The 27,964-nt window shown below is 45.6% G+C and overlaps 1 protein-coding gene across 6 annotated transcripts in view; it reads right to left on the bottom strand.

The window, feature by feature from the left end:
• The window catches only part of SLCO2B1 (solute carrier organic anion transporter family member 2B1), a 139,056-nt gene that overhangs the window by 77,733 nt on the left and 33,359 nt on the right, over positions 1–27,964 (bottom strand). For all 6 annotated transcript variants that reach the window (XR_004539737.1, XM_033947387.1, XM_033947391.1 and 3 more), the window contains 3 exons: positions 22,969–23,187; positions 13,072–13,170; positions 2,132–2,262 (listed from right to left, as the gene is read on the bottom strand). Coding sequence is in view for 5 of the 6 variants with exons in the window: in XM_033947387.1 (XP_033803278.1) it covers positions 2,132–2,262; positions 13,072–13,170; positions 22,969–23,187 (449 nt within the window). In the remaining variant the exon portion in view is untranslated. The remainder of the gene's footprint in view (positions 1–2,131; positions 2,263–13,071; positions 13,171–22,968; positions 23,188–27,964) is intronic.

Genomic DNA, 27,964 nt, shown 5'->3' with positions numbered 1-27,964 from the left:
TGGTTACAGAATTTGGACCTTAAGAAACAGAGCTATATATATCGAATGCATGCAAGCTAAACATGAGTTTTAGTACAAAGGCCCCTTAATATCTGAATATTCATTTTTATCTACTGCCTGATTTTTCTCCCACAATTCATCTGTGATAGCTGCGTCAAATATGCAATATGCAATGAAATAAAAACTTTAATTCAGGTGGCCCCAGTCAAAGTTCCAAATGAAACCTGCCACTTAAAAAACTTGCATCGGACATACGTAACAGTGTAGGTCTGAGGTGGAGTGCACTGGTCAGGATGAAAATGAGCCACCTCCAGGGTTTACAAAGGATAACTCTGTAAATATTTAGCTATTGTTCTCACGTTCTCCCTTTATGAAAGCAGGAGAGGAAGCTCAAAAGAAGGAAGTTATCAATGAGGGTTTTCATTAAGCTGTGTTATTTTACAATTATTATATACTCGAATATAAACCGGGATTTTGGGGTCAAAAAAGTGGCCCACAAATGGGGGGTCCTGGTTTATATTCAGACCAACCCCCACCCGTTCCCCTCCCAGACTTTTGCAGCCCTCTGCTGGACCGCCAGGCTCTGCACCCTGTCTCTCAGCGAGAATTCGCAGGAGTCATTCAGGAAGCCGCTGAGCGCCAAGCAGCAGTGCCAAAGCGCGCTCCTGCTCGGTAATGCTCAGCGAGCGAGTGACTGGGTTAGCAGCGGGGCAGGAGCCTGGAAAGCTCGCTCCTGCCCTCTAGACTACCAGTGATTCCAGGTACGTTGGACAGGGCAGGGAGGGGGGACAGGGTGCAGAGCTTGGGAGGAAGGAAAGGGGGCTGTGAGGCAGGAAGGGGGCTGGGTTCAGAGCCTGACAAAGAAGGGAGGGAAGGGGGCTGTGAAGCAGGAAGGGGGCTGAGTGCAGAGCCTGACAGAGGAGGGAGGGAAAGGGGCTGGGTGCAGTGCCTGGCAGGGAGGGGGCTGAGTGCAGAGCCTGACAGAGGAGGGAGGGAAAGGGGCTGGGAGCAGTGCCTGGCAGGGAGGGGGCTGAGTGCAGAGCCTGACAGAGGAGGGAGGGAAAGGGGCTGGGTGCAGTGCCTGGCAGGGAGGGGGCTGGGTGCAGAGCCTGACAAAGAAGGGAGGGAAGGGGGCTGTGAAGCAGGAAGGGGGCTGGGTGCAGAGCTTGGGAGGAAGGGAAGGGGGCTGTGAGGCAGGAAGGGGGCTGGGTGCAGAGCCTGACAAAGAAGGGAGGGAAGGGGGCTGTGAAGCAGGAAGGGGGCTGAGTGCAGAGCCTGACAGAGGAGGGAGGGAAGGGAGCTGGGTGCAGTGCCTGACAAGGAGGGGGCTGGGTGCAGAGCCTGACAGAGGAGGGAGGGAAAGGGGCTGGGTGCAGTGCCTGGCAGGGAGGGGGCTGAGTGCAGAGCCTGACAGAGGAGGGAGGGAAGGGGGCTGGGTGCAGAGCCTGACAGAGGAAGGAGGGAAAAGGGCTGGGTGCAGAGCCTGGCAGGGCACTTGAACATTAAACCACCCGACTTATATTTGAGTCAACCATTTTTCCTCCTTTTGGGGGGAAAATGGGGGCCTCGACATATTCAGATCGACTTATATTCGAGTATATACAGTCATCCCAGTTATTAGCAAGTACAGTGGGTCTCATTGTATAACATGGGACCTGCGCTAAACCAGCACAAATTAGTGGTGGAAATAACCCGTCTTATTTGTAGCCCACATTGATAACTGTGCCCCTAAATATGACTCGCTACAAATTTAAATAGGAAGGAATTATTTTCACTTACATTTATGGCTCTTTGCCATCAGAAAATCAAAATAAAATAGTCCATTTTACGGCTGTACTTAGCAGGCAGAATGTCTGAAAGCCACAATTTAAGCTGATGTGCTTTTACATCCAAAGCATGGGTCAATGTTGTTAGGGAGCATCAGTGTACAATTTTATATCTTATTAAAATATTATTTGTGAGCAGCATGCCCCCCCCTTTCACAAAACCGTGCTAGCGTTTTATAGCACCGGCCACAGTGGTAACAGCTCCAACGCTCATATGAATTCTATGAGCGTCGGAGCTGTAAAAAGGGGGGGGGGGGAGGGATAATTTTTCTTTAATAAAAGAGGATATAAATAATATTTCTTACCTCCTTGACCATTTTCTTTGGGAAAAAGAAATAGGGAATAGATGCAATGAGCACAAGGCTAGATGCCACTAAAAATCCCATCCACCAGGCACCCACCCATTGAGGATCACTTGGTTTAAGAAGTATATCCTCTGAAACAAGATCAGAAAAGAGATTTATCACATTATTATATGCACTTTAACCAGGAATGAAACAGCAACACTGAGAGAGTTCATTTTAGCCTTTCATTCGCCCCTTCACCCACACATGATCATCAAAAACTCATGAGGTAGAAAGCCTCAGCTTAGCATCCTGCAGCTGGCACAGGAGGAAGGAAGAATTGCGTATACAGTCAGCACCAGCAGAAGGGGAGGTAGTGGATGATAGGACCGGTAGGGGAGGTAGTGGATGATAGGACACGTAAGGGAGGTAGTGGATGATAGGACACGTAAGGGAGATAGTGGATGATAGGACACGTAAGGGAGGTAGTGGATGACAGGACACGTAAGGGAGATAGTGGATGATAAGACACGTAAGGGAGGTAGTGGATGATAGGACAGGTAAGGGAGGTAGTGGATGATAGGACAGGTAAGGGAGGTAGTGGATGACAGGACAGGTAAGGGAGATAGTGGATGATAGGACAGGTAAGGCCAGAGCAGTCATGGAAAACAGATAAATGTGAAGGCGAAGAGCTCATCCTTCATATAATAATTTAAAACATACTAAGTTCCAGAACACTGGAAAGGAACAAGAACCCCCTTCCCCCCCCCCCCAAAAAGAACCTTACCAAGCAAAAAATATTAGGGTGTGCTGAAAAGTTCTCAGCCCAACCAGCCAACTTCCCAAATTCTGCCACTGGAGCTGAAAAGAGTGTGATCTTTTTTTGCAGATACAAAATTCTCTGTTTGGACATTGTTTCAGATCTTTGATCGCACCCGATCCACCTCATTCTCTTCTTGGTTGGGCTGAGAACTTTTCAGTGTGAAGAGTTTCAGTCTTAGGTAACCAGAGCTGGTATTGTGATGTCATAATGCCTCATTCCCCCAATAAGAAAGAGTCAACCTCATCAGTGATGTCACAGTGGCTTCATTTTTATTACATACATGGGGGTGCTGAAAAGTTCTCAGCCCAACCAACCAAATTCTTGAGCGTTATTTTGCCACTGTAGCTGAAAAGAGTGCCAATTTGAAGAAATGAAATTCTCTGTTTTGACATCGTTTCAGATCATCGATTGAACCATAATCCATGTCATTCTCTTCTTGGTTGGGCTGAGAACCTTTCAGCACCCCCTCGTAAGAACGGACAGGAGAAAAGAAAAGCCCTACAGAAATGCATTTATGTCATAGGTATGCAGGAAACAATAGGATTATTTTATATACACCTGATATTGAAAACAAATTAGAGCTCCTGGACATTTAAATCATCTGTCAAGGACTTACCGGCCATCCCAGGGCCACTTAACTGTATATTGCCACTGAAAATGCTCAGCTACGACTTAAGCCAACCCCGGCTAATTTGATAGATAACCGTATAAATAGGATTACATAAAATCCTGTCCTATCTTTATGGATTTCTTCATAGCCAAGTTCCAAACACCACATGCTTTAGCCGGCTCCCTATACCTGAAAATTGAATGGCAGAGCCCAGACATGGCCCGGCACAGAACTTTCTGATTTAATGTGGTGGTCTGCAAAATGCTGATTGCTACCGGCTGAATATTGGGCCCTATAGCACATGGAAAAACTCCGACACACTGAAAGATAGAGCCCTACTTTTCTGTTATCTGCATGTAGGCATTTTGGGGGAAATGTAATTTGGACAGAGTCTGAATGAAATTGCGATGCATTTGCATATCAACTATAATAAAAGGCTAAGCGCGCATGCGCTGTAGAAAGATCGTGATTCTTGGTGGCGTGAGGTGTGCTTCTGTGCCAGTCCTCACGGCGCCTGCGCTAGCTGGAGGCACGTGAGTGTGCAGAACACGCCAGCGACTCCTCCTTCCCACTGCCGCTCCTCTTCAAAGCGGCCTGCTGAGGTTCGCCAGCCGCTGTAGCGAACCTCGCAGGCCGCTCTCCACCTTCCCGACATGGTGCTGAAGAAGGAGCCGGGGTTGCCGCTGCTGCCACACTCGCAGTCTTCCTGCAGCCCCACCCACTGCCATTAAGCAGGAGAACCTGCTTGACGATCTGGGCTGAAAGGTGAACGATGCAGCCCCTGTCCTAGACGGACACCAGCTCCAGTTGGAGGGAGGGTAAGAATGGGAGGGGGGGTGGAAACGGAAGGGGGACACGGGGCAGGCAGGCATTGCACAACAGGGAACCAGGAGGAGAGGGAAAGGGGGCTGCTTTGGGAGGGAGGGGGGGCAGACAGCAATCATCAGGGGGGAACAGAAGGGGGCCATGGAGCATGCAGGCATGGCACAACAGAGGGAGAGGGAAAGGGGGCTGCTGTGGGGGGAGGGGTATGCTGGGGGCAGACAGCAATCATTGGGGGGGAACAGAAGAGGGCCACAGAGCACGCAGGCATGGCACAACAGAGGGAGAGGGAAAGGGGGCTGCTGGGGGGAGGGGGGCAGACAGCAATCATCAGGGGGGAACAGAATGGGGCCATGGAGCACGCAGGCATGGCACAACAGAGGGAGAGGGAAAGGGGGCTGCTGTGGGGGGAGGGGTGTGCTGGGGGAAGACAGCAATCATCTGGGGGGGAACAGAAGAGGGCCACGGAGCATTGCACAACAGGGGGAGAGGGAAAGGGGGCTGCTGTGGGGGGAAAGGTGTGCTGGAGGCAGACAGCAATCATTGGGGGGGAACAGAAGAGGGCCACGGAGCACGCAGGCATGGCACAACAGAGGGAGAGGGAAAGGGGGCTGCTGGGGGGAGGGGTGTGCTGGGGGGGCAGAAAACAATAATGCTTTGCTCTGGGAAGGGGGGGGGGGAGACAGAAGGGGGCCACAGAGAGACAGGCAGGCATGGCGCAACATAGATAGGCAGGGGACCAGGGAGAGACACAGACAGAATGAATGACAGACAGACAGACAGACAGCGTCCAAGGAGAGAGAGACAAAGAAAAAAACCAGACAGACAGACATCTGCTCTAGCACCCGTTAATGTAACGGGCTTAAAGACTAGTTATATAATATTCACCTGTATATACATAAAATTACAATCCCACACTTGCATCTTATTTGGAACAATATTTTTACATATTTGGGGGTTACCGTGAAAGCCTATTTTAAAATAGGGAGGGCCTGATTTTCAGTGGCAACAGCCACTGAGTAAAGTGTTGCTGTCAGCATTAGACTTCACCTATCCAGCATCACTGACCATTTAAATGTGGAAATGGGAACTGCATTATTGCAGCAACAAAGCATGCCTGACTTATGCATGGAAGTTACTGTATATATTTATTTAAAAAAATTTATGAATCGCTTGAACGTAAGCGATGTACAGAACATTTACATCCACAATTTCAAACGCAAACATTATAAAATGCAGTAAGCCAATCAATCTCCCCCCTCAAAATTTCCTTAATACAGAATTGTTTAAATCTAAAACAAATAATAACCCCAGGGTTAGAGAAAGACGTCCACAAACAATTGTGTTTTTAACAATTTCTTGAAAGACGTACGATCTTTTGCATAATCTCATCCTATAGATTAAAATTAAACCCTGACAAAACTAAATTCCTCCTAGCTACCCCCAACGACAAAATCAAAGACACCACAATACAAGTGAACGGATCGGTTTTCCCCCTTGAACTAACCTTAAAAGTACTGGGAGTCACTCTAGACCAGGGATCTCAAAGTCCCTCCTTGAGGGCCGCAATCCAGTGGGGTTTTCAGGATTTCCCCAATGAATATGCATGAGATCTACGTGCATGCACTGCTTTCAATATTTATTGGGGAAATCCTGAAAACCCCACTGGATTGCGGCCCTCGAGGAGGGACTTTGAGATCCCTCGAGAAACACACTGATCTAACAGTTAGGAAAAGCATCTCGGTGCTCTGGAAACTCCGCACCATAAAAAAATACTTCGACGACCCCTCTTTCCGCCTGTTAGTACAATCCTCCATTCTCAGCATCCTGGACTACTGCAACCTAATTTACTTGGGCTCCGTGAAGAAAACCGTCAGGAGACTAAAATTGATTCAGCCTTATATTCGGCTTGAACAAATGGGAACACATCACCTCCTTTTACCACAAACTACATTGGTTACCATTTGAATCCAGAGTCCTATTCAAGTTCGCTTGCTTCTGCTACAAAACAGTATTTGGTTTATCCCCAAGCTACCTCAACCCACACTTCAATTTAAATTGCAACATTAAGAATTCATCTGTTCGCCTTCCCCTCCCTAAAACTATGTCATTTCAAAAGGTTCCTTGACAGAACCTTCGCCTTCCAGGCGGCTAAACCGAACTCATGGCTATCCCAAATTGTGCTCGATGCCCCCACCTACCTCGACTTCAGAAAACAACTCAAAACTCACTTATTCCACGGACAGAACCCTTAATTGCCCCCTCTTCCACCTCTCTCCCCCCCCCCTCCATCAATGTACTGAAATCTCCACCTAGTCCTTCTTATTGTACATTCCTAACCTGCTAACTTCTTGACTTGTACATTCTTATCCTGCTAACTTCAACAAATTCATTGCTTGTAACTTGTCTAACTGATGTGAACCGCCTAGAACTCCCTGGATATGGCGGTACACAAAATAAAGTTATTATTATTATTATACCTGGAATCAAATTCCAGAGATTCTTTCCGTCAATTGAGAAAATGGATATTCTAGATCTTACTATCGACAGCTGCACTGGTTACCGATGGAAGCACGGGTAAAGTTTAAGTTCGCCTGCCTCTGCTTTAAAGGACTATACGGACTAGCCCCAAAATACATAACTGACCTTTTCTCCTTCTCAGCCAACAGACACAAGAGAAGCTCACACTCGAACTTCGTTTCCCCCCCCAATTAAAGGATGTAAACTCAAAAAACACCACCAACACCTTCTCTCACATCAGGCAGCATTATGGGGTAAAGATCTAGAACAATCGCTCTCGCCCACTACTTATGAGGAATTCAGGAAGCGCCTAAAAACACATCTGTTCCTGAAGTATCTAGATAATTGACCCGTACGACTCTTTCTCCTCAATAACGGTTCTCTTGACCTATTAACCACTTTCTTTCACCTCTGTACCATCTTTTAATCTTTTGCAAACCGCCTAGTCCTGCGGTATGTAATAATAATAATAACTTTATTTTTCTATACCGCCATAATCTTGCGACTTCTAGGCGGTTCACAATGAAGATAAGCTGTACAATCAGCGAATTACAGAGTATAGATAGAAATGAAAACATTCAGCGGTCAGTGAATTAGAAGGTGCCAAATGGTTAGGAGAAAGATGTACATAGGTTATTGAAAAGAGTTAACTTAATTTTCTTTCTTTTTTTTTTTTTTCCCCCATGAAAGTTTATTGAAATTTTTCAAAAATCAAACAGGAAAAACAGAAAAGTAAAACACAGCAAGCATACAGAGGCATAGCATAATAATAATGAAATATCAAGAAGCCAGAGTAAACAGGAAGTCAGACAAAAATATAAGTTAAGTTGGGACATTGTCATTATTGCTTAACTGTAAATAAGTAGATAATGGGGACCAACAGGTAGAAATAGATCTAAAATGACCCTTTCGTTTGGATATTGTTAATTCAAATTTATGATGTTGTAAAACCATATTCCACCAGTGTTGAATACGAAGGGAAAGCTAACCAGGTAATAAGTATAGAAACCCAACCAGGTCGTGCATGTGCAAGACCGTAGGGTTAGGACTTCGATGGGAAACCAAGGTGGCAAGGGGGCCCCTTCTGGTGATTCAGACAGGTCGTGACCTGTTTGGGCCGCCGCGGGAGCGGACTGCTGGGCAGGATGGACCTATGGTCTGACCCGGCGGGGGCATTGCTTATGTTCTTATGTTCTTAAAGATCCTACTTAGGTGTGATCCATACAAAGAAAGGCGCCAGAAATGTAGTCCTGGGAAACTCTGGCCTACATTTCCAGGCACTTATCTTTCCCATAGGCGCGATTCTGAAACCGGCGCCGATTCATGATTGACCCGTGATTGGCGTTCACTTTAAAGGCAGCTACCGATATCGGCACTGGTTATAAAATGCCTAACAGTGGGGTATCCCGCGGTAATTTTGGCATCAGTGCACGCTAACCAAGCAGTAGTGTCAAGATGGGTCTGAAGGCGGAGGGCGGCGTTGCCGCATGCTGATTAGCGTATGAGCCTTTACTGCCTGAAAAATAGGCGGTGGAAGGGGCTCACATGCTAATGGGAAAATTAGCGAGTGACCATTAATACTCGTAGAAAAAAAAAATCTGAAATTCCGCCATTTTACCCGTTTGGCGAATATGTCCTTAGCACTTGGGATTGATCTGCATAAGCACATGCTAAGATCACTTTTTACCGCAGTTTGGTAAAAGGGCCCGATAGTGAATTGGAATCATACAGTAGGGAAATGACTAGCGCCCAAACTAATATTGCAAACTGACTTTCATAAAAGTAAGGACAAACAGTCCTCAGTTGTTTTAATTTGAAAAAGATTTATTATATAGATTACTTATTTCAGCTTTACAAGATAAACGCCAAACCTTGGAAGTATTAACCAGGTTCAAAACCTCTTTGTTATTGAAAAGAATAGTAGATGGAACGGTTGATAAACCATTCCTCAACCGCAAGATTTTTATTTTTGCAGAATTTAGCTTTAGCTGATTCGGGCAAGACCAAGACTCAATCTTGATTGCAACAAAGTCGTGTCCCTCAGTAAAGTCATTTTAAATTAAGAATGACACAATCCACAGATTAATCACTCCTTATACACCTTTTAGATCATTATGTTCAAGAAATGAAAACTTACGAGCTGTCCCATCATCACGTCATATACCGTGTTTCCTCGAAAATGAGACTTACCCTGAAAATAAGCCCTAGTCCCGGGATTCGCCGGCAGCAACTCTTCAAACCCCCGCCGCAGCCGCTGAAGCCGCCGTCCCCACCGCGCAGCTAAACCCCTGCTCACCCTCCATCCTTCCCTCCCCGCCGACTGCGAGCAAGCCCTACCTTCATCCAAAGCAGTGTCGGTTTAAACAGGCTGCTTCGGTCTTGTTTGTCGGTGAATTCACTCTGCCGCTTTACTGATGATGTCATCCTATTGGTTTTAAAAGTATTTCCCTGTAACTTCGACTGTCCCCTAGTCTTTGTAATTTTTGTTGGAGTGAAAAATCGATCCACTTGTACCCGTTCTACTCCACTTAGGATTTTGTAGACTTCAACCCTATCTCCCCTCAGCCGTCTCTTTTCCAAGCTGAAGAGCCCTAACCGTTTTGGTCTTTCCTCATAGGAGAGGAGTTCCCTCCCCTTTACCATCTTGGTCGCTCTTCTTTGAACCTTTTCCAGTATATCTACACACCAAAATGGATGCTGTCTGGATCTAATCCTTTCCTCAAACTGCTCGATCACTAGATTCTCCAATACTAGCCTTCCCCTCTCTGACCATTATCGTACTATTTTGTATATCGCCTAGAATGTAGATTAGGCGATTAATCAAACTATATAAAAAAACTTGGAAACTTGGATCTGCTAACAGACCTGGCTAATCTCCACCAATATGTCCAGGAGTTGATCCTGGAGCCTTCTCCACTGCTGTCTCATCCTTCTTCTCAACTAATACATCACACAAGACTGTCAATGAAGCCATCCTCTCCTATAATACCATTCTCTCCTCCAATTTCATGCCCTGTTCACATATAAAGTCTTCCCACACACCCAGGCTTGTCTTTAGCTTTTTATATTGAGCATTTTTTTTAAACTTTATTGAATTTTAAATAATGGTAGCGCATTACAGAAATTATAACATGAAAAGCTTGCATATAATGTACCTTAATACACAAAATATGAAGAAACAACCATTTCCCCCCCTATCATTCAACTATTAATACCTTAAATCCTATTTTTATTACAAAAATATACTCATATAGTTAAACCTTCAAAATATCCCCACCCTGGATATCGAAGGAAATCGAAGAAAGGAAAGCAACAATTACAATATCCTTATTATTTGTTAACAAATGCAGTCAATGGGCTCCATATTTTATTGAATGTATTACTCAAACCTAAGCATTCCGCGTTCATTCTTTCATATTTATATGTATCGCACACACTCGCCCACCAGAACGTGTAATTAAGTCTATCATGACATTTCCAATTTCTTGTGATCATTTGAATGGCTATTGCTGTCAAAATCAAAAAAAGACGGCTTTTATATTTATCCAACACAGGCTTTACCTGTAACAATGTGCCGCAAATTATAACTTCATACGATAAAGGAATAGATGACTCTAATATAAGATTAATTTGTCCTCCAGAAACTAAGTATCATTGGACAAAAATATAACAGATGATCTAATGTCCCAATATTAATATGACAATGCCTGCATCTATTAGATTTTGAGTTATCAATTTTTTTGTAATCGAACTGGGGTCCCAAAAATCCTATGCAACAGAAATAACCATGTTTGTCTCATAGATGCTGACGCTGTGCATTTTAACCTCCAAGACCAAATTCGCGGTCCTCGAGATGCAGAAATATACTGTTTTATCTCGATACTCCAAATGTCTCTAAGACTATTTATACCACTGAGCGGTCTGATGTCCTACTAAATCTGTCTGATAGCACAGGATTTGCAAGCTATAATAAATTTTTAAATTTTTTCATTCAGGGAACCCACTCTGAGTAGCTTGCTTCAACTGCAATGATCTATAATGTTGAGAATTTAAAATACCAAATGCGTGTTGCAGCCGTGAAAACTCAAGCAACTTCTCATTAGATATAACATCATCTAATGTTCGAATTCCTGCTTGCATCCAATTCTTCCGGGCAATTCCAGTACTGCCCACTTGTATCTTGGAGTTTAACCATAAGGACTGTAAAGTAGATTTTATTATAGGAACATCTGTTAATTTATCAATAAATTTATCATATTTTCACTCATGTACCGCGCACCCGTGTAAAACGCGCACACGGGTATAGCGCATGGGGAACAGAAATTTATGTAATAAAATTTTAATATAGCATGCACACGCTTATACCGCGCATGCTAAAACCTCCTCCCGCCTACTCCGAACCGGCATCCTCCCCCCCCCGCTCGCGTCACCCCCCCTCCCCTGCGATCCTACATTCCCCCAGCACCGCAAAGACAACTCTTACCCGATTGGGCACCGGCACCAGCACCAATGCACAGGATGTGCCAGTGCCAGTGCCCGAAGATCCTCCCTCGTTGGGTTGGGCTGGGCTGAGCGGTGCGAGAGAGATCCTCCTTCTTCCTGTGCCGGGCTAGACTAGGCTTTGAGCATTTGCGCATGCTCAGACCAGAAGGCTTTGAGCATGCGCAAATGCTCAAAGCCTAGTCCAGCCCGGCACAGGAAGAAGGAGGATCTCTCTCGCACTGCCCAGCCCAGCTCAGCCCAACCCAACGAGGGAGGATCTTCGGGCACTGGCACTGGCACATCCTGTGCATTGGTGCTGGTGCCGGTGCCCAATCGGGTAAGAGTTGTCTTTGCGGTGCTGGGGGGGAGGATGTAAGATTGCGGGGGAGGGGGGTGACGCGAGTGGGGGGGGGAGGATGCCGGTTTGCAGGGGGAATGCCGGATCAGAATGAAAAAAAAAATTTGTACAACGCGCTCACATGTATAACGCGCATGGTTATATGCGTGAAAATAGGGTAATTGTTTTCCATGTATCCAATAAAATTCTGTTATTCCTAGCATAACTAAGTAATCTGATACTTAATACATGATATAGTGAGCATTAAAGTCTAAATTAACAGGCATCTCACCTTGTCAGTTGTTTTCACAAACACCGTGTTTTCATTCTGCTCCCCATAGCTTGTCCTCAAACCACAACTAGGGAGACCTACTGGGGAGTCTCTTCCTCCGGGACCTCTTCTCTCAGGGACCTGTACTAATGATTCCAGTCCGGGGCAGAAGCACTCCTCCATGCCCGAGTGCTGCCCCTCTGACTCAGCAGGGCTTTATCACTTCTGTAACAGATCGCAAAACTGCGCCGCAAAGCTCAGGGCATTCTGAGACAAGTGGTTTTCCCCGCCCCCTGCTGTCCAGTGGCACAACTGCAGCCTTAGTGAGGGAAAACCCCTTAATCCCTCACAGGGTCCTTTTACTAGGAAGCTGTTTTTCTTCTCCTTCTGTGATTTGAATATTATGGCTGCAGTCTGTACAGCATGACATTAAACTTTCAAGAGAGGAAATTATAATTGCACATTTTTCTTTGCTGGTATTACAACAGTTCATACCACCTGCTTCTAAGGAACTTACACACCTTGATGAACACTGATTTAGTCAAAATTCCAGAGAAATGGATTACAGTGAAACCTTGGAATCCGAACTTAATCCGTTCCAGAACCCCGTTCGAGTTCCAAGACAATTTTTCCCACTGAAAATCATAGAAACCGGATTAATCCGTTCCTGGGTCCCACAAACTCAAATTTTAACAGTAAATGCACTGGATTTTAGGGGCACAAACACACACATACAATGTGCAGGGCGTTCGGATTCCAAGACAAAATTTACTACAAAAAATAGTTTGGATTCCAAGTCGTTGTATTTGGATTTATATCCTGCCTTCCCAGAAGAGCTCAGAAAGGGTGAAAAGTTTACATGCAGTTATTTGATAACTGAATGCTTCAAAAAAACTTTGGATGAATGACTCGCCCCAGACAAGTACAGAAGTAAGCAAAGTTTTGCTTCATTTCACGTCGATTATGTTTTGGAACGGCTCAGCTCCTTTTGGCTTCGTGATGCCGGTTTGCAGAGCTAAACCTTGACTGACACGGAAGCAAGAGCTCCTAAAACATGCTCTGCTCTTACCACAGATAAAAATCAATTCTGACTTACCGCTTTTCATTCGGTCAAAGTCAACATAATAGCGTAGCATGACTGATCCCAACATGAATGCAATGCCAGGCCCCAATACAGTCACAGCGAACAGGATTCCTAGAAAAAGACACCTTTTAAGACATGATGTATTCAAACTATATTAAATTCATCTACCCAGCAAGACTATCTTATTAAATACAAACAATGGATGTGCACAATCAGGGCCGGATTGAGATGAAAAGAGGCCCTAGGCTATTCCACTTATGAGGCCCTTTCACCTCCCATTTTTAAGTTTGTAAATTACATGAGAGATAATAAAATACATCATTACTGTGATATATATCAATATGTTAAATGAAACATGTTGTTATTGGTATTAACCTTTATAAAAAATGTGACACGGATCTTGAGGCCCTAGGCTGAAGCCTAGTTAGCCTATAGGAAAATCCGGCCCTGTGCACAATATTTGTTTTTAAGTCAAATCTAGTTTTCCAGCATCTCCATTAATATTTTGAAAGGTCTATCGGTTAAGCCAAAATTAGATGAAAACACCAGGATGGCAGAATCTGCTTTATTATAATAATAATAACTTTAATTTTCTATACCGCCACAATCTTGCGACTTCTAGGCGGTTTACAATCAAGAGTGCTGGACATTCAGCGAAATACAATAAGTAGATATTCAGAGGAAATATAGAGATCAGAGACCTCAGGAGGCAATAGTATAGAAATACAATTTGCTGAGCAAAAATGTAATATGTACATTTTAGTAGGTAATGTCCGACAGGACCTGTTGGGGATAAATAGCAACGTAAAGTTACGATAAGATGAAGATAACAGATTATATTTCTAACAATGATGTAAGTTCAGGTGGAATAGGGAAGGGGGAGGGAGAGGGAGCGCGGGTCAATTGTTTAGGTATTTCTGGAACAGGTATGTTTTTAGGCGTTTCCTGAATTCCCCGTATGTAGTGGGCGAAAGCAGTTGGTCTAGGTCAGGGGTCTGCAACCTTTAAGACATAAAGAGCCACTTGGACCCGTTTTCGAAAAGAAAAAAAAACTTGGAGCCGCAAAACCATTATAAAACAAATCTAACACTGCATATATTGTTTCTTATCTTAATGCTATATACAGGATCACTAAATTGAAAATAAAATCATTTTTCCTACCTTTGCTATTTGGTGATTTCATGAGTCTCTGGTTGCACTTTCTTCTTCTGACTGTGCATCCAATCTTTCTTCCTTTCTTTCAGCCTCCTGTATGTTTCCTCTCCTCCAGACCTCATTCTCTCCCCCAACTTTTTCTTTCTGTCTCCCTGTTCCCCCTTCTTTCTGTCTCCGTGCCGTCCCCCAAGCCACTCGGTTTGCTGCCACCGCAATCGGGGAACAGCCCCCAAGCCACCGCCGTCCCAAGCTTTCCCTGCAGAAGTGTTGCGCTGACCAGCATTCCGCTCCCTGACGTCAATTCTGACGTAGGAGAGGAAGTTCCGGGCCAACAAGGCATTTCTCCTCATTCCATCCAGCCTGAGCCCCATCTCTCCTTGATCCAGCATTTCCCTTCTGTGTCTGTCAGAATTACCATTCCACCTATTTTCCAGCATCACCCTTCTTTGTGTCCATCTCACCTATATCCCTATCTCACCACTTTTTCAGAATCTTCATTTGTCTCTGTCCTTATCTTTACGCCATGTTCACCATTTGCCCTTTCAATGTCTTTATCTCCCCCCCCCCCACTTTTTCAGCATTACTTCTATGTCTCTATTTCACCTCCTCTTCATGTCCCCTCTGTATCTCTATCCTTATTCAGTAGGTCCTGCTTACCCTTTCTCTTCTTTGTGTCACTATCTCCATTTTCAGCTTTCCCCCCCTTTTCCTTTGTTACTGCACCCTGTAGCTAGAATCTTCCCACCCTCCCTCCACTCCGGCCCAGCCCAGTATAAAATATTTCCTTTTGTTTCCCTCCCCTCTCTCTTCTGCTCCTTCACCCACGAGTCCTGCATCTGGCCCTCTCCCTTCTACCTGCACCTGGCAACACCCCCCTGCTCCGCGGCTCTCTTCAGCAACTCGTCAGCAGCAGTGATCAAGACAAGCTGCCGACATCGAGGCCTTCCCTCTACGAGTCCCGCCTTTGTGGAAAAAGGAAGTTGAAACAAGCGGGACTCGCAGAGGGTAGGCCCCGACGTCAGAAGCTGCTGCTGAGTTGCCGAAGAGAGCCGCGGAGCAGGGGATGTGGCCGGAAGCAGGTAGAAGGGAGAGGGATATAGGAAGGCTGTAGATCTCCGGAGCATGACACCGACCCCGGCCAGGATGACTTCTTTTTCAGGCACCTTACAAGTCCAGCGTCGCAGGGGAAATAGCCATGCTGAGCAGTGAGCTCAGCACTACACAGATGAAAGCCTTGCTTGCTGATTGGTCCGGCGGGGCGGGGCCGCCGGACCAATCAGCAAGCAAGGCTTTCATCTGTGTATGTGCTGAGCTCACTGCTCAGCATGGCTATTTCCCGCCGCGACGCCGGACTTAAGCTGCATGCCTGCGTGACACACTACCGGAGCCGCAGCAAAGGTGGAAAAGAGCCGCATGCGGCTCTGGAGCCGCAGGTTGCCGACCCCCGGTCTAGGTCTTTGCCCCATAGGACTGCTTGGTGAGAGAGAAGGTGTTCGTGGTGTTTTTTTTATTTTGTAGCCTCTAACTGGAGGGGAAATGAGTTTTGGGTGTGTGTTTCTCTTGAGTTTGTTATTAAAAAATGCGAAAAGGTCCGTTATGTACTTGGGGGTCAGGCCGTATAGTACTTTGAAGCAGAGGCAGGCAAATTTAAACCTTACTCGGGGTTCCGTTGCTAGCCAGTGCAGCTGCTCAGAACTCGTTCCTTCCTCGCAAAATCAGGAGAAAATTCTCTGTCTGAACAAGGCTCCGCGTGGCTATCCCAGTGCCACGCTATTGCTCAGCCGCCCCTGCACAAAAGCCAGAGCGATAAAGACAAGAGCGTGCACGTCAGCGTGCAAGCATTTGTGCGTACATCTGCGAGCGTGCGCAAGAAGGCGTGAAAGCGCAAAGAGGAACATGAACACGACTAAGTGTGCGAGAGCAGGAGGGACTGGGCTTAAATCCTACTTCTTCAGCATATTGCTCCATTGACTCACGAAGAAAAACCAACTTATGGCATGTGTCAACATGTACCGATGCACATTAAGGCAGGTTAATGTGATTAAAGGCACCAGCCACCATTAGGTAGCATTTTTTTTTAAACACTGACGGTATCCCCCCTTATACGAATCCTTGTTATGCTTTTTTATCGCTGGCCGCAGCGGCATTAGCTCTAAAGCTCATAGGAATTCTATGAGTGCCAGAGCTAATACCACCACGGCTGGAGATTGAGAAAAGCCTGACGCAGCTTCACATTTCCCAGTCATGCGCTAATCCGTATGTAATGGGGCGTACTTGACAGGAGTGTGTCGGGTGTAAGGCGTGTGGGAGGTGCCTAATTCCTGCATGCACAGTCTAGCCATTGGCATTTACACCAGCTGGTGGAATTCACGCTTAAAATTCAGGTGTGTATTTGACCTGTTTCCATTGTATTTTATAGAGAAAGGGTAGAGAATGTTGCGGCTCGATTGATAACTGGAACAACAAGATATGAGCCTATTATTCCATATCTCCGACAACTGCATTGGCTGCCAGTTGTATTTAGAATTCAAGACAAACCAATTGTGGTATGTCACCAATTTTTATATGGTACGATCCCTGAATTCTTTTAAGGGTTTGATGTCTGAGTATCAACCAAATAAGATCCATGGCGCTCCGAAAGTTCGGCATTGCTGAAAACGAAGGCTAACCCTAAATACGTGGAAATGAATGCCACAACTTTTACATGTGCAGGAGTTAAGTTGTCAACAAAACAAGGAAAGAAGGGAGGCCCCAACCTAAACTGCAGTGACAAACCAACCAAGAGCAAACAAAACAAAACTGCAGATCTGCACAAGACGCAGGCAAAATTCACTGCGACAAAACAACCACATGCAAACCCCTTCACCAATCAAGGGACCCGCCTCATCAAACTGCCTCAACCAGACATGGTTTTCCTTTTTTTACCATGGACCCCTGACGAAGGTCCGTCCAAAACACGGACCGCGTCGGGTCCCCCGACCGGCAAAAGGGCCTGCACATAACCACTCTGTCACAATAAATTTTGCCCACGTCCTGCACAGATCTGCAGCCCTGCCCCGTCTGCTCTCAGGAGTTAAGTTGTAGAATTTGGTTGGTCAAATTTGAAAATGTAGAGACAGGAACGCATTTAGGAAAATGTTAAAAACCCAAGTATTTGTAGACGCATTTCTTGGAGCAACTGACCTTATGGAAAGATTGAATCTGTTTGGTTTTGTTCCTATCTAGTTTTGATTTCTATAAAATTTTACGTATGTAACTTTTGGTAAACCGTTTTGGAAAAAAACGGTATAGATATTTTAAAAATAAATAAATAAACCTACTTTTTTTTTTTAGAATCAGTTCCAATACATGTGATCCTTATGTCTAAAAATAGTCCCCCCCCCCCCTTCCCTAACAATATTCAGCTGGCAGCAAACAGGGCTATGACTTCCTACTGCCAGTGTTCAACCTGGGCCGTTTTCAGCAACCGGCATTGAATATTGGGAGATTTGAACCTCAACTAGTGCATGGCCATCGGCCAACTGAGCCAGTGTCCAGACTTAAGAGGGCTGCGGGACCCTGGGGAGGGGGCTGACAGTGAAAGGAGGCTGCCGGAATCAGAGCAAGTGCTCTTCTCACCATTTTGGGTTCCCTGAATGTAGGGTGGCCATTTGGCTCCAGAAAAAGGAAGGAAGAAAGAGACATCCGGGTTTTATTTCCATTGAAAGCAAAATTCGTCCAAGAGACAGTGGCATAGTGAGGCTGAGAGACGCCCGGGGTGGTGGTGCCCCCCCCCCCCGCCTTCACCTCTGCCCTCCTCGCTCCTTCCCTGATCCCGCCTACCGCGCACCCCCCTTCCCTTCCCCCATCCCTCTACAACAGTGGTCTCAAACTCAAACCCTTTGCAGGGCCACATTTTGGATTTGTAGGTCCTTGGAGGGCCGCAGAAAGAATAGTTAATTTCTTCTTCTTTTTTTTTTTTTTTATTTATAAATTTTTATTGTTATTAGAAAATCTCATGCAGTAACCCTCTCTTTTACTAAGGCATGTTAGTCGATTTACCTCAATTTAGGGCGTGCTATACGCGTCCATAGCGTATAGCACGCCCTAAATTGGCTAGTGCGTCATAGTAAAAGTTTCAAGTTTATTTAAAATTTCTTATCCCGCCCTTTCAAAATTACAAAGCGGCTTTGCCATAAACAAGTAAAAACATGGTAATACTGACAAGTTAAATTAAAGGCTGATGTCCGGGGCGGTACTTAGAGAGACCCCCCAGGAAAGAGACTTGGGAGTTCTGATCGACAAGTCGATGAAGCCGTTCGCGCAAAGGGCGGCGGCGGCGAAAAGGGCAAATAGAATGCTGGGAATGATAAAGAAGGAGATCACGAACAGATCGGAGAAGGTTATCATGCCGCTGTACCGGGCCATGGTGTGCCCTCACCTGGAGTGCTGCGTCCAGCACTTGTCACCATACATGAAGGAGGACACGGTACTACTCGAGAGGGTCCAGAGAAGAGCGACTAAGATGGTTAAAGGGTTGGAGGAGCTGCCGTACAACGAAAGATTAGAGAAACTGGGGCTCTTCTCCCTCAAACAGAGGAGATTGAGAGGGGACATGATCGAAACATTCAAGATACTGAAGGGGATAGACTTAGTAGATAAGGACAGATTGTTCAACCTCTCCAAGGTAAGGAGAACGAGAGAGCACTCTCTAAAGTTAAAAGGGGATGGATTCTGTACAAACATAAGGAAATTCTTCTTCACCCAGAGAGTGGTAGAAAACTGGAACGCTCTTCCGGAGTCTGTAATAGGGGAAAACACCCTCCAGGGATTCAAGACAAAGTTAGACAAGTTCCTGCTGAACCAGAACATACGCAGGTAGGGCTAGTCTCAGTTAGGGCGCTGGTCTTTGACCAGAGGGCCGCCGCGTGAGCGGACTGCTGGGCACGATGGACCACTAGTCTGACCCAGCTGTGGCAATTCTTATCTAATATAATAAAACACTAGGCTGCTCATGCGCACTTCCTATGTGTGCGCCGGTTTTCTGTGAGCTGTAGCGACACATAGGAAGTGCGCATGCGCGGCTTACGCTCTGTCCTGCTCCCTGTTCAAAGACGCAGCCACTCTCTCTCTTCCTCCCCCCCCCACAGAGACGGATGTCGGCTGCAGCGGCCCAAGTCGGATATCAGCCGCGGCAGCCCGAGTCAGATGTCGGCCGTGGCGGCTGTCGGCGGCTGCAGGCCGCGGCAGCCAACCCCCCCCAAAAAAAACATAAGTAGGGCATGCAGTTCAGGAGGAAAATACTGCACAGGGAAGTGGGGTGGGAGGGAAATGCTGCAACACACGGAAATGGAGGGGCAGAAAAAGGGTTGATGGACAGGGGAAGAGGTGCTGATGAACAGGGAGTGGGGGGGGGCAGAAAAATAAAGACAGGCCTACTGCTGGACAGGGGGAGGTAAAACAAAGGGAGAAGGGCTTCTGCTGGTTAAGGTGAGCTGTGACACTGGGGAGATAAAAGGGAGGGGAGGGGGCAGAAAAATAAAGACAGGCCTACTGCTGGACAGAGGGAGGTAAAACAAAGGGAGAAGGGCTTCTGCTGGATAAGATGAGCTGTGACACAGGGGAGGTAAAAGGAAGGGAGAATGGACAGGGGGGGCAGGCAAGGGGTGGTAGTGGACAGTCAAGGGAAAAAAAAAAAGACAGAAACCCGGAAAGCATTTTAACATAAGTAGGGCATGGAGTTCAGGAGAAAGGTATGGGGGGGGGGGGGGAGGAAAATATTGCACAGGGAAGGGGGGTGGGAGGGAAATGCTGCAACACACGGAAATGGAGGGGCAGAAAAAGGGTTGATGGACAGGGGAAGAGGTGCTGATGAACAGGGAGGGGGGCAGAAAAATGAAGACAGGCCTACTGCTGGACAGGGGGAGCAGGAAGGAGGTGATGATGGACAGGGAGAAGGGCTTCTGCTGGATAAGGTGAGCAGTGATGGGGTGGTGGAGGACACAGGGGAGGTAAAAGGAAGGGAGAATGGACAGGGGGAGCAGGCAAGGGGTGGAAGTGGACAGCCAAGGAAAAAAAAAAAAAAAAAGACAGACAGAAATACAGAAAGCGACTAAGGAGAGAGAGAAAAAAATAAAGACAGACACACACATATATATTCTAGCACCCGTTAATGTAACGGGCTATAAGACTAGTGTTCTTATAAACGGGTACAATAACACACAAACCAACTGACACGAAAGGGAAATGTGTAGAACTAGAATAAATTGAAAGAAATGGACATTTAAGGAAAAACCATGAAGTAAAGATTACTAAAGATTTTTCCTTAAGTCTTGATGTGGCTAAATTTTGGCAAGTGCCTGCATTGAAGAATGAAAATAACACCGGACATAAACACCCTAATTCTACATATGATGCCCAACATTATACGTGTCAATGTGGGTATGTGCCCAATTTGTGCGTGCAATTTATTTTACAAACAAGCCAATTGGCGCTGATAATTGGGCAACAACAGTCAATTGATAGTGCTAATTGGCACTCATTTAAATTTACGTTTGAATCAGCAAAGGGTCCCAGCCATGGAAACATGACGGCAGATAAAGGCCAAATGGCCCATCCACAGCATCCACAATCTTCTCCTCTCCCTATTGGCTAAGGCTCTTAATATTTGCATCTCCTCTTCCTATTGGCTAAGGCTCTTTACACCTGCATTGTGAGGTCATAGAGCTTTATGGTTATAGAAACATGATGGCAGATAAAGGCCAAATGGCCCATCCAGAGCATCCACTATCTCCTCCTCTCCCTATTGGCTAAGGCTCTTAATATTTGCATCTCCTCTTCCTATAGGCTAAGGCTCTTTCCACCTGCATTGTGAGGTCATAGAGCTTTATGGTTATAAAAACATACAGTATCTTAATATCAGAAATTATATGCCACGTTTCTTTTTCTCCGTTTAAAGAAACGTGGCATATAATTTCTGATATTAAGAAAGTGGATGAATATCATTTTTGTGTGGATATATCTATTTAAGATATTCAGCTTGTATTGAAATGTTTTTATCATATAGAAACATAGAAACATGACGGCAGATAAAAGCCAAATGGCCCATCCGCAGTAACCATTATCTCTTCCTCTCTCTAAGAGATCCCACGTGCCTATCCCATGCTGTGTGTTTTTAGCTATTTGCTGACCTAGAATCTCTAGGGCACATTTGACCTTTTTGTTTTTCCTGTGTGCTTTCTGCTCCTGCTCTTGTGTAGGAGGGATTCAGATATCCTGGCTGGCACCAGTAGCCTGTTATAAGCCTTGAGCTCTTTGACTCATCTCTCTCTCTCTCTGTACAAATCAACAGACCACCAAAACCTGTTGTTTCTTTCTCTATATCACCAAACTCTGACCCTTCCTCTCTGAGCACACAACACAACCCTTATCACCTCCCATCTAGACTACAGCAAATTGCTGCTCATAGGTCTTCCACGTAACCATTTCTCTCCCCTTCACCCCGTTTAAAATTCTGCTACACGACTTATATCCTGCCAGGGGAAAACGGCTGACGGGAAGTCAAAAGTCTGAATTGTCTGGGTCTCACGTAGAAAAGCGGCTGAAAAAGATCAATGCTTTTGGGGAGGAAAAAAATAACTCAAAGTAGCCCGAAGGCCAAAAAGAAAAAAAAAGTTGTCATAAATAAACCACAGTTGGTAGGAAGCGAGCAACATGATAAAAAGAAAAATAGACGGGAAGGCAGAAAAGAAAAAAGGAAAACATTTGACACACTGAGAACACTGAGACATAGGGCTCCTTTTACTAAGGTGCATTAGCGTTTTTAGCGCACGCAGGAAATTACAGCACGCTATGCTTCTAGAACTAACACCAGCTCAATGCTATTCCACGCTTTAAAGCCCTAGCGCACCTTAGTAAAAAGAGCCCATAGCTTCTCAGCTGCATGGAGAACGAAGAACTGCAGGTCCCGCAAGCCGACGTCAGGTCAGACGGTACGGACACGGCCTTAACAATTTAAAGTGACAGCGCACTTGGCATTGTCCACACTGGGTTCCGTGGACGATGCCACCCACTTGTGAGAATATAGGGGCAAATTCTATAAGAAGCGCCAGAAAGTGAGGTGCGATTCAAGTACCGTTGGGTGCTGTTTAGCGAATCACGCTCAGTGGCACCTATTTTGGAGGCGCCCAATAAATAGGCCAGCTCTAGGCACATGTAAGTTAGGCGGCCATGCGAGCGCTTAAGCACGCTTAAGAGCAGCGATTCTGCAATAAGGCGCCTAACACGTAGCCACGCCCACGCCTAACGTGCATAGCGCCTACTTTTTTACCGACCATTTTTAAGAGTGTTGGTTTTTTAACACCTGAATTATGTATGCTTGTTTAACATTTTATGCTTGTTACCATGGAAACCGTATAGGTATATAAATTTTTAAATAAATAAATAAAATTTTTGAAGGCTGCCTAAATTTTTAGAGGCGCCTTGTTACAGAATCACTCTTTCTTGATAGGCACATAAGTTTCAATTATTACTGATTAAAAAGCGTAATTGGGCTTGCTGTTCAATTTAGATAGGCGCCTATCTAGTTGGACGCCTCCGAAACAGGTGCCTAACATTAGGCGCTGGTTACAGAATTTGGGCCATAATGTTCGCTTGTCCTCGGACAAAGAATGTTACAGTAATTTAAACAAAAAGAAATGACATTTTGAATTTGACAACCCCCCCCTGAAATTTCAGCGTCTTTTCTGTTTGTCGTTCCCATATTTTTGGTCTTACCTAAATAAAGTGGAGAATTGTTCTTGGCAGCAAAATCATCAATGTAAGATATACCAAAGGGCTGAATGGGAACGCCTCCAATCCCTAATAGTATTTGGCCAATGAACAGGAAGGCATGAACTGTTTGAATCCCTTTCATAGCAGATTTGTTACAGACCTCATCGGGGAATTTGCTGGTTTCCGTGAGCTGACAAATGTCCGTTTTATTGCTCGATTTACCTATAACATTGGGTAAAATGAAAGCAGTCAGATTGAATCGGAGATTAAACATATAAGCAAATACATAATATTTTGGAACAGGGAGAAGTCGATATTCATCCACTTATCTTTAAACCCAATATTCAGCAGCCTTATTCATTAGGTAGGACCACTCCATAAATGTACATAGATAGTGACTGTTTCACTCCCTGACACCTCGAAACTACCACTAGGGGTCTTTGGTACCATTTTGAAATTGGAGCAGTGCTGAGGGTGAGCTGGGGGAGGAATGAAGTAGGACCGCTCCTTTCATAGTCTACTAAATGATTAGGAAACACCTAAGTAAGTCTCAGGGGGTATGGGGCCTATGGAATGGTGCTGAAGGATAGCCTTTGGGGTAGAGAGTTGCGCGGGGACAGAAATCCCACCCATCCCCGCCCGTCCCCGTGATGAATCCCTCCATCCCCACCCGTCCCCGCGAGGAATCCCCACCCGTCCCCGCGAGGAATCCCCTCCGTCCCCACCCGTTCCTAGAAACTTCAGAAATAGTTATTTCATTTAATTATGCTACTGAATTAAAGGCTCTGGTAGAGACCCATTTATAAATAAGCAAAGACATTTTATTAATTTGGAAATATTAATTGGGAAGAATACATACTTTGTATATGGGTTTCTACCAGAGCCTCTAATGTAAATATAAAATATAAATACACAGCTGCTGAGAACCCCCAAGCTGTCAGCTGAGGACTTCCTTTGCAGTTGGCCGGGGGTCCCTTTTGCCAAGCTTGGCAGGCAGCAGTAGCGTTCCTGAGTCACAGATGCTGGCACCTCAGTGGCTCATGGATGTTGCCAGCGACTGCTGTGCTTGGTGGAGGGGAGTTCTGGCCATCTCTAGAGGAGGTCCTCTGCTGACGGTGCTTGGGGATCCCCACCAGTTACAGCAAGGGTCAGCAAGTATTTGAACACTGTAGAAATAAAACCAGAAATGCATTTCCTTTTTTTTTTTTGAACACAATACAAAGACATCTGCTTAAGCCCTCCCTCCGACATCAGCGCTAACATCGGGGAAGACTTCCGGTCGGCTATGTGTGCTGCTTCAGGGCAGGTAGGAAAAGAAGACGAGCCTCGTGGATCGAGTTGCATCAAACCTGGCGGGATCCCCGAGACCACGAGGGGCGTCCCCACGGGATCCCGGTGGCCCGAGGGGGCATCCCCATGGGATTCCCGTGACCCAAGGGGGTGTCCCCATGGGATCCCCGCAATCCAAAGGGGGAACCCATGGGATCCTCGTGGGTCCCACGGGATTCCCGTCATCCCCGTTCCCGTGGAGCTCTTTACTTTGGGGTTGTTGCAAATGAGCAAGGTTCCTGTTGTGGGGAGGGGAGGAATCAGATGGGCGATGTTTATCGGGTATTGGATTGAAGAACCATCGGCTCAGTTGTGATGATGTGACGCACGTATACTGTATGTACTCGTATCGCAAGACTTTGTTTGTATATCAAGTTAAAGTTTTTAAAAAATGTTTTACTTGTCTTGCAAAACACTTGCAAACCAAGTTACTTGCAATGCAAGGCTTTACTGTCCATGGTCATCCTCGGCCCCCAGATGTTTTTCACCCTTTTTGTATCATTCTTTCTAACTTCTCCTTTGCCAATACAGCTGCAGTATAAGATGCCTGCTCTAAAGTGGGTTTACAAGAATACAGCTGAAAATAAGGAACGTCTTTTTTGGAAGAAGCCAGATAAATGTTTATGTAGAACACATTCTTGTTAAACCATGATAAATCAAGCTGAATTTTTTTTCATTTGGGTTTGTGGACAGATAATTATTTAGCCCTACCGAAAGGCAAAGCAATAAATGCCCACTTATCAGAAGAATGCAGAAATCCTTGACGATTTACAGTAAACTGCAAGATTTATTCCCTTACAAGAAAGTTAATAAATACAAGTTCAGAAAGATACACCCAAATGTTTGCCTTTCATAATCCTTATGATTTTTGCTTCACTGCACTAGAAGCAGCTTGGGCACCAAATTTCTAGTGCACCTCTGATGGTCAGAGCACAATGGTTGCCCGTCTCCCACCGTCTCCCCTACAAAACTAGACAAACAGGGCAGCCTGAATTTATTAATAGACTTCTAATTCTCCTCCCTTCTCAACGTACTCTTCGGTCATCTAATCAAAATCTTCGACCAATTCCATCATTAAAAATGATTAATACTATGCGCAATAATATTTTCTCTGTTACCGCCACCCCCCCCCTCCCCCCCCCCCCGCTCTGGAATTCAACAGCGGCTTACCTGCGAGAGATCCACACGTTAGATCTTTTCAAGACCAGCTCAAAACCAATGGGCTCCTTTAACAGCGTTTTTAGCGCATTAATTTTAGCGTGCACTAAACCCGCCTACGTGGCTAGAGCTAACGCCAGCTCAATGCTGGCATTAGCGTCCAGCACGTGCTATGCATGCGCTAAAACCGCAAGCGTAGCTTTGTAAAAGGGGCCCAATGCTTTTAAATCTGCCTTTGCAGTACGATTGACCTTATAAGGACAATTTAACTGATCATTAGCCCAGTCTCCACGGCAATTATAGCAGCTCAGAAAAAGGAAAAAATAAAAATTTTTAGTACCCCTTACCTCTTGTTTTTTCTTAAATGTTCTTTCCTTTCAACTTATTCTAGTTCTACCCTTTTCCTTTCCTGTCAGTTGGTTTATGAGTTTGTACACGTCTTTATGAGATTTTAATTAGCTTTTAATTTTAACTTGTCTGTATTACCCTGTTTTTGCTTTTTATTGTAAAGCCACTTTGTAATTTTGAAAAGGCAGGATAACAAATTTTTAATAAATTTGAAACTTGTTTTCTTGTTTTGGACTCCATAAATCCGCACTTACCATATATACTCGAATATAAGTCGATCCAAATATAAGTCGAGACCCCCAATTTTCCCCCCAAAAGGAGGAAAAATGGTTGACTCGAATATATTGAAGTGCCATGCCCTGCCAGGATCTGCACCCAGTGTCCTCTCCCTCACGCCCTCCCCTACTAGGCTCTGCACCCTGTCCCTCCTCTTCTTCTACCTCTGGTGGGCTAGTGGTATGCCGGGCCAGGCCAGGAGAGATCCCTCCCATCTCCCGTCCCCCATCCCATCCTGGCTGATACAAATCTTTTTTTTTTTTTTTACCGCCCCCCCCCCCCCCGTGTACCTTTTCAGTTATCCCTGGTGGTCCAGTGGTGTATGGGAAGGATCGCGCTCCTGCTCTGCGCACCTCCTTCTGGGCTCAGGACTCGCTGATCAGGGCTCAGGGCGCACTGGCACGCAGGAGTGAGCTTCTCGAATTCCCACGCAGCCCTGCGCTGCTGTCAGAATGGCTGCTGCCAGGTCCCGCGAGTCTCACGAGAACCGGCGGCAGCCATTCTGCTAGTGGCGCAGGGCTGTGCGGGAGCTTGAGAAGCTCGGTCCTGCGTGCCTGTATGCCATGAGCCCCGAGCCCAGAAGGAGGAGTGCAGGGGGGTTGGGTTAAAAAAAATGATATTTATCGGCCGGGTCGGGACTGGAGACGGGAATGATCTCTCCTGTCCCAGCCTATCAGAGGCCTGCATCAAGTCGAGGAGGGGGGTCAGGTGATGACCCGAATATAGGATGAAACCCCCATTTTTGGGCCATTTTTTTGGCCCCCAAATCTTGTCCTATATTCGAGTATATACAGTAGATGTTCATAGTTCATGACTATCTAAAAATCTTAATTTTGCAAAGCTGGGATATGAACGAATAAAACGGAAGAACATTTACATGGCAAGGGGGGACTAGGGGGTGCTTAAATTATGGACATTTTAACCCCATTTGGAAAGTGGATTGAACATCTGTGTCCAAAAGGACAGACATCAGGATCTAGACATGCTACCTGGGACGTCTAGGTGTTAGACAAGTGCTCTTGTTAAAGGAATTAAGGGAGGTCACATCCTTAAACCCCTTTTGGTTGATATCCCCACCAACATCACCGCCCCCCGCCCCCCATTAAAGTGGGTGGCAAGGGATACCAGGCTCTGTGACAACGTCAGGAAAAATAAACATTTATGTAGCACAGTGAGGTTGTGACTTCAACCCCCACTGCTCCTTGTGACCTTGGGCAAGTCACTTAATCCCCCCATTGCCCCAGGTACATTAGATAGATTGTGAGCCCGCCGGGACAGACAAGGAAAAATGCTTGAGTACCTCAATAAATTCATGTAAGCCGTTCTGAGCTCCCTTGGGAGAACAGTATAGAAAATTGAATAAATAGTGTGAAAAGTTTCTGTCTCTGATAACCAAAGTTGGTATTGTGACATCATAATATCTCATTCCACCAATAAGAGCCAACCTCATCAGTGATGTCACAATGGCTTCATTGTCCTATATGTGATTCACTTTTACTACATTTTGATTTCTAGAGTGGTGCAGTGGTTAGCGCTACAGCCTCAGCTCTTTGAGGTTGTGGGTTCAAACCCCGCGCTGCTCCTTGTGACCCTGGACAAGTCACTTAATCCCCCATTGCCCCAGGTACATTAGATAGAGTGTGAGCCCACCAGGACAGATAGGGAAAACTGCTCGAGAACCTGAATGTAAACCACTTAGGCCATAAGTGGTATAAATACTATAATAAAATAAAATGGCTGACAAATATTTATGTTCAAGCCTGTAAACGTTTTATGAACATCCCTGTGGCAGCAAATGAACGTTTATGCTCCTGTTTTGCCCTTTGATTATTTAGACACTCATTTTTTTCTGAAATAAACATTCCTGCCGCAAGTCGCTGGTAAATGA

This window comes from Geotrypetes seraphini, chromosome 6 (assembly GCF_902459505.1).
Source record: "Geotrypetes seraphini chromosome 6, aGeoSer1.1, whole genome shotgun sequence".
Classification (NCBI taxonomy): Eukaryota; Metazoa; Chordata; class Amphibia; order Gymnophiona; family Dermophiidae; genus Geotrypetes; species Geotrypetes seraphini.
This window is presented reverse-complemented; position numbering and strand designations above follow the sequence as displayed.